The sequence below is a fragment of the Tuber melanosporum genome, assembly GCF_000151645.1.
Source record: "Tuber melanosporum whole genome shotgun sequence assembly, scaffold_55, strain Mel28".
Classification (NCBI taxonomy): Eukaryota; Fungi; Ascomycota; class Pezizomycetes; order Pezizales; family Tuberaceae; genus Tuber; species Tuber melanosporum.
The window spans coordinates 617,483-624,437 of record NW_003299101.1 but is presented as its reverse complement, the minus strand read 5'-3'; the positions used below and the strand labels follow the sequence as shown (position 1 = coordinate 624,437).

At 49.2% G+C, this 6,955-nt stretch overlaps 1 protein-coding gene; it reads left to right on the top strand.

Moving 5' to 3' along the window:
- The first annotated feature begins 451 nt into the window (after positions 1 to 451).
- On the top strand, positions 452 to 4,946 carry GSTUM_00009362001 (uncharacterized protein). XM_002840654.2 has 4 exons: positions 452 to 2,045; positions 2,107 to 3,102; positions 3,163 to 3,432; positions 3,513 to 4,946. Exons 1-4 carry the CDS (start codon positions 1,603 to 1,605, stop codon positions 3,967 to 3,969), a joined length of 2,166 nt encoding a protein of 721 aa, XP_002840700.1. The 5' UTR covers positions 452 to 1,602; the 3' UTR covers positions 3,970 to 4,946.
- Positions 4,947 to 6,955: the final 2,009 nt, after the last annotated feature.

Genomic DNA, 6,955 nt, shown 5'->3' with positions numbered 1-6,955 from the left:
CATTATCTGCCATGGAACTGGATAGAGGTGAAGATATTGTGCGTTGGTTGATCGGGGATGGCTGTTTGACAGTATTGTGCTCGGGGTGTCTACGGTGGTTCGTCGTGGGCTGGATGATATTGTGCAATGTACGACGGTACGAATATAGTACTGTACTGGTACCAGTACCGGTACAGTACCGCAGCTGGTTATCATGGTTCTCTTGTGCTTCCTCTCTGGTCCTTTATCTGTAGGCCTTCCCTACTGGGGGATAGGGGGACGGACTTGTATGGCGTTTATCCCATTTCAGCGCGAACTTTTTGTTCCTGCTTTTTCTTTCTTCCTTTCCCTGGTCTGCCGGGATTTTGGCTAGCAATGACTGGCGAGGGCCTTCACATGGTGTGATCCATGTGTTTTCTACTGTTCAAGGCCTCAGTGCGAAAACATTTCCATCCATTATCATACTTGAAGCAATAAATTGGCCTTGTTATGGTTCCCCCCCTCTCCCTTCCCTTGATATATTTCGAAGTATGATAGGCAGTGGTTGGAAATAGTTCTATTGTATGACATATTTCCGGTAGAGCTCCCCTCGCCTCGTTTCGAAACGACCTTTTTCATTCTCACCACCTTTCTCCCTCGCCGACTCGGAGCTCTTGCTCTCGCCCTCCGACCCCAAGACCCCAATCCCACGCGGGCGGCCCTGGGCGGAGAAGGAACAAGGGACTTGACAGCTACCATTATCCCATTTGGAAACTCAAGCTGCCCTTCTCCGCAAAATCTTCTTTCTTATTTCCATTTCCTAATTTAGGATTTTTCCTTTTTTCCTTCCTTTTTTCCTTCCTTTCTCTTCGTCGAGCGAGGCCTACCCCCCCCGCTCTTAAAACGTGCGCGGCTCTCTCCCAGCGAAGGAGAGCGAGATCCCATTCTAAGCTACTTCCCGGCTCTCGCTGCACTTCCTCCCTTCTCTTTTTCCTCGCTCTCCCCACCACCCACACCACACGCACCAGAAGCTGCTGCCACTACCAGGAGCAAGCAAAGCAGCAGCAACACCTGCCACACCCACACCAAACCCCATACCCATACGCTACAACTTAACCCACCACTACCGCCAACCAACCCACCATCGGCAACTCCACCACCACCACCACCTCCACCACCACTATTACACCCAACATCTCATCCCACCAAATACGTCCCGCTACTGCTACCTCTAACTTCCTCCGCCTCCACTTCCTGCCCACGATCAACTGTCCTCCCGCTTTTGTCTGCTTCGGCATCTCTTACACCTGCCACTACCGCTACCTATAACCCCTAACCCTTGGCACTCCCACACCTACCCCGTGCGGTACCTTTTTTCTTGACCATCCAACCGCTGTCCGCGTTTAAGCCTCACGGAAAAACCATCGGCAGCACCCAACATCTCATCACCTGTCACCCGCTTTGCACGGTACAACGACCCCCCAATTGCCTTTACCGGCCTCGACTCAGGATACCTCCTCCCACAGGAAATAACCGAACCACAGAAAAACCTCAACACACGGTCGCGAGCAGGGGAGAGGGACCCTCGACAACCACGGTGGAGTTGGAAGTCCGGATTCGACAGCTGGTTCCACCGCTACTTCAATGGCTCACACAGCGGTCGCGTCCGCCGATGACAGCGACGACATTGGCGCGCGTTTGTCCAGTCAGAATCTTCCGCAGAAGCCCTTGATTATGGAGAAAGTAAACAATGAGGGCGACTTGAAGCAGTGTCGACATCATGATCAGTGTTTCTGTTATGAGTACTTGACCCTGTTGGATAGGCCAGACTACAAGGATAAATGGCTCCCGGATAGCCCCGAACCCGAGACGAAGCTTCTGAAGGTCAATGGGAGTGCTCCCGCACCCGGGAGCGGGAATGTACCGAGTGTTAATGGGACCACGAAGCCGCCGACGGTAGCGAAGAAGTTTAGCTTGGGTCAGTACAAGGATAGAATCGCAGGAAAGACACCAGCAAAGGCCTCGGTTCCTGCTGCCACACCTACTACTTTAACGGCTTCAAAGAATTCACGGGTGACGGTAAAGAAGTGAGTATTGTTTGTTTCTTTTTCCTTTGGTGGTTCTACGATGCTGACGGCACCCACGAAGGCCTGCCGAGAATAACACTCCGGAGAGGCAGGAGGTTGTAGTTAGGGGCTCTAAGGAAGTGCGGGGGGCACCGGTGCGAGAAGGGCCACCCCCTAAGAAACGACAAAGAACTGTGACTCCGCCGCCCTTGCGCCCCCCTCCTCCTCCACCCCCAGCGATAGCTGCTCCGACTCTGCCTTCGCTCCCGCCATTACTGAGTCCTACACTACCGCAGGCTATCGAGGAGGCACTTGCTCAGGAGGATAGGGACAGGGACAGGTCACGCGCGAAAAAGGATGAGGGTTATGAGGGGTCGACAGCTTTGAAGCAGCAGCGACAAAGGGCAGATTCTAATGCTAGCGACAAGGGAAGGAAGCCTATGGCTTCAGGGAAAAAATTGCCGGGATCTACTTCCAGCACTCCCCGTCATACTCTCCAATCACCCAGCAAAGCAGTGGGAAACAAGACGATCCCGAAGAGCGCTCTTGGCGGCAACACCACCCCCAAGACTGTGTCAGCTAAAACGGTGAGCAAGCGACCGGTCAGTCCGAAGCCATCTGGCTCTCGCGTCTCATCAAAATATCCGACCCCGTTAGAATCAGGCCCCTCGCTAGTTGTTAGGTTAAAGTTCAGCCGCCGTCGCATCAAGGACGTTGTAAGTTTGTTACGGTTGAAACCTAACCCTAAACGAGTTCGCCAAGACGAGGATCAGCACTTATCGGCGCCTCCTGCCAAACGGCAGAAGGGGACCGAAAACCTGAACCCTTCCGCCACGAGATCTCCCGCGTTCAAGTCTCCGGCACTGAAGGCGCCCAAGGAGCGTGACATTATTACGCCTCCGAAGAAACTTAACGGCAGTGCGTCATTGAAACGATCGGACTCTGAGGGACGTGTCCATACGCCGGCCAAGGCAGAGAGAAACGGAGGGAGAAATGGTGTGGGTTCAGGAGCTCCGCCCAAGGAGTTGACTCCTGCTATTTTGGCGGAGGCTAAAGGGCTTAGGAAGGAATATTCCAGGTGAACTATGCTCAATCACTTCTGGTGGATTGATTGGTTGGACTAACGATCATTTCATAGATTTTCTGAGTTCGGGAAACATGCCAAATATGAAGCTGATAGAGTCTTCAAGTCACTGGACGGGCCAGCAGCTGACCGGGACAAGCTCCGATATGCTACCGTCGTTCTTACTGATTCAGTTTTGTGTTTCATGGTCTCCTTCTCCTTCGAGCAGGAAGCGAAAGTGCTGGAACGTCGTTCCCCACCGGTGGAAATGTGGAAGTCGATTATTCCGCTCTGTCTCTTTGTCGGCGACAAAGCCGTGCCATACCCATCCCTCTTCGGTCTCATGTAAGTTCTCCTCACTCCACCCACATTTACCAACCAGTCCTTGTCTATATCGCCGACAATTAACACGTCCCAACGAACAGTAAGCAACTGGAAGCCGTGGTCCGCCAACACATCTTTGACCTCGAAATAGCGCAGTACGATAAGATGCCCATCCCAGACACAACCTCCAAAGCGCCAACCCCCGACTCGGGCGGAAATACCGCCGGCGACCAGATGAGGGCCTACCAGTCCTTCAAATCTGCCCTCACGAAATCTTCCCGTGAACTGAAGGACTGCTGGCTCGTTGGCAATAAGGGGCTCACGTACGATGACATACAAGCCAAGTTCCCGCAGACCTATGCTTTGAGGAGTAAGAAGTTTATCCATCCTAGTGCTATCAATGTTAAGAACGGGCAGTTCAGGCAGGCATACCAATTGCCCTTGCATAGGAATTCGACTATGCTCGAGGCGGTGAACTTTGGATATTTCTTTTTGCTGGAGTGGGTCGCTGGAGAGGGGATTAAGTTTCAGAGTAGGCTGGCGGAGACATTTCGGTAATGGGGATAAGGGATGAGGGAGCGGCTTAACCGCTCTGGTGGATGTGATGTTTTTCAACGGGATCTCTTTTCATAAAACCTTTGCGTGTTTTTTTTCGGGCTTTTTCGGTCTTGTCTTGTATTGGTGTTATTGGGATGGCGGGGCCCGGGATGGGTTTGCTTTACTTTACTCCACTTTGCTCACTTCTTTTACTCGTTTCTTTCTTTCTTTGTTTATTTTACCTCTTCTTTGCTCTTTTGTTGACCTTTTTTTACGGCTTGGGTTGTTTTATCCATCATGTCGCTTTTTGCTTGCTTTCTTCAAGAATGCCTTTCAACTACTCCACCTTTACTTTTATTCTTCTACCCTACTACCCTACTCCACTTTTATCCTTACTTTTATGTTTCTTCTGTTTTTCACTTCACTTCACTTCACCTTTTAACTGCATAATGTCTTTTTTCCCTTTCCTTTCCTTGTAAGAAACGGCTTATGACTTTTCTTTTTCTATTTCATTTGACTGTCCTACCTCACTTCACCTCACATCACCTAACCTCAGTTAACCTACAATACCTCACCGTCTCTAACCAACCTAACGTACCTAGCCACGATACCTACCTACCCACCTACCTGCCTGCCCGCCTCCCTCCTTCTCACCAATTCTCCACAGTAAGACTAATTTTCGCAAACTTTTCAAGAGTTTGAGAAAGAAAAAGAAAGCACGACCCTTGTTTGTCGGCTGTATACTAGGGTTTTCATAAAAATCTGTGTAGCATATTTCATTTTGGAGTTTTTTCCCTCATTATTCCCAGTGTCAATGTCAATGTCAAATTGGTTTTCTTTTTTTTCCCAATGTTGGACCAGACAGACAGTAGTTTGGTTCGCCTTGGCTGGCGGAAGGTGAGGGGGGGGGCGGACATGTACAATACAATACAATACAACGACGGCGAAAGAATTATCGTTCTTCCCGGGAAAAAATAAAAATAAATTAAATCAACGAATTTAATACACCTTCCATTCCCTCATCCATTCATTAACCCCTTCCGCGTTCGTGGCACCCGGGGTGCGGTAGGATTGGCGTGCCCGCCCGCGAATGAGAGTTGGGTTTTTTGAAGGGAGTGGTTTATTTTTTTCCGATTCCCGTTTGTTCTACCCGTAACAGTTGTGGGGTTGGTTCCTCCCGATGTAGAATATCGTGTCGTATTTTTCCCTCGAGTGATGGCTTGTGCGATGAGTTTTTTTTTTTTTTTTCATTTCTTATTTTCGCCCGGTTGGGTGTGTTGATTAGTTTGCTTATTCTGGGGGGAGGGTCCTCGGCGTCGTCGGATTGGTTGGGCGTCGTAGGGCTATGTATGATAATATTATGATATTATAACATGTATCATAATATGGGAATTCTATTTTATTTTTATTCTTTTTATCATTTTCATTTTTAAGCTTGTTAATTGGCTGGCGGTCGACTTTGGTGCGACTTGTCGGTTGCGCGAGTGATTATTTGTGATGGAGAACTTGGTTTTTGCGGTATGCTCCGCCACTTATCGTGGAACGTGTGATATGTAGCCATGCATCTCGTGGTCGGGGACTCCCCGGTTTCCGGTACGATGATATCCCGTTGGTAAAACCGTCGTGCCCGGGCGACCCCTCCTCGCACTTTGCACTCGAGTGCTGTCTGTCTGTTCCTTCCAAGTTTCTTCCAGATCGTGTACCGCTCCGTCTGTCTTGCTCATCTTGTCCCCGCAGGACTGTGGGTTGTCGTATCATACCGTAAATCATTCGCGAAGATACCGCAGCTGAAAGTGGACTGAACAAAATGAGGAAGAAAGAAAAGAGGGGAAAATACGAGTCGTCTGCTATTTCCAGAGTTTATGATGTAATCGATCCCCTCGAGGCGCGTCCGGGCGGTATGTACGTACAGTGCGCTCCAATATTAAATGCCCCCCCCCCCTCCCATCTAAAGCTACTTCGAGTGGGCTGGCCGGGTTTTCGACTTGTGATCGCTCACTCACCGCTCCTGCGCGAGTATCGTGGAGTTGGTGATGAACAACTGACTTACTCTGGAAATGGCGCTGAGGTGTTCGAGTTTTAGCGGTTTCGGAGGCGTGTTGGCGGGTTGTCGGTGGCGCGAGGGGGGAGTGGTCCGGACCTATTGATGGAATGGATGTGAGTGGGTAATGCCGATTGCCTTCAAGTGTTTCATAAGTTTGGTGTTCTTGGTCTTGGTGAACTCGTATCGAGCATCCTGCTTCAATTTACCATGTGGATTTTAGTGAATGGCAGTGAGACAGCCACAAACCTGCTGCGGCGGCTACATTGCTTTCCTTACTCTGATGGATAATTTGACGGGACTTTGCCTCTAACTTGTTCTCCATTCCCGTTGATATCATCATATCATACTAGATCAACTCGGCATTTCTGGGGAAGGTTAAAAGGACGAGTGATGGTATGTGACTGCCTGGAGTTATTCTATTTTAATGGTGAGATTTGTGATAGACATGGAAGAAAACCCTTTAACATCGATATTCCTAACTACCGGTGAGTCTGATATTGGAGAGAAAGGAGAAAAAACTAAAAATCGGCATCATCTGTCCAAAGACTATCCGCAATCGCGGGAAACATTGTAAAGAAATTGCTGGGTATTATAGTGGTTAAAACAAGAAATGGTGACAACACAACCATAACTTTGAAAAAAAAAAAAAAAAAAAAAAGAAACATAGGTTAATTGATTCTGAGATTTGAGATGAGTAAGGAAAAGAAGCAATGATGTAATAAGACGGGAAAAGATCAAACAGAATACAAAGAGAAAATGTTCTCCGAGAAGGAAAAAGTAGGGGAGAGGAGAGGCCAGGAGAAAGGCTAAACTTGGGGAGGCTGTCCATAGAAAGTTGGAAAGAATGTACAACCTCATAGCGGTTCGGCACCGGTAACGGATCAAGCATCCAGGACGTCCAGCGCAGTAACATATCGTTTGATAAAAACAGGAGACTGGGGGCCTGATGGTAGCGGTTTGATG

What these genes read in the sequence shown, in the direction of transcription:
- GSTUM_00009362001 (XM_002840654.2), top strand. Translation starts at nt 1,603, where the DNA reads ATGGCTCACACAGCGGTCGCGTCCGCCGATGACAGCGACGACATTGGC. An exon ending in TCACGGGTGACGGTAAAGAA is followed by an intron (nt 2,046 to 2,106) that starts GTGAGTATTGTT and finishes GCACCCACGAAG; the next exon opens with GCCTGCCGAGAATAACACTC. An exon ending in CCATCCCTCTTCGGTCTCAT is followed by an intron (nt 3,433 to 3,512) that starts GTAAGTTCTCCT and finishes CCCAACGAACAG; the next exon opens with TAAGCAACTGGAAGCCGTGG.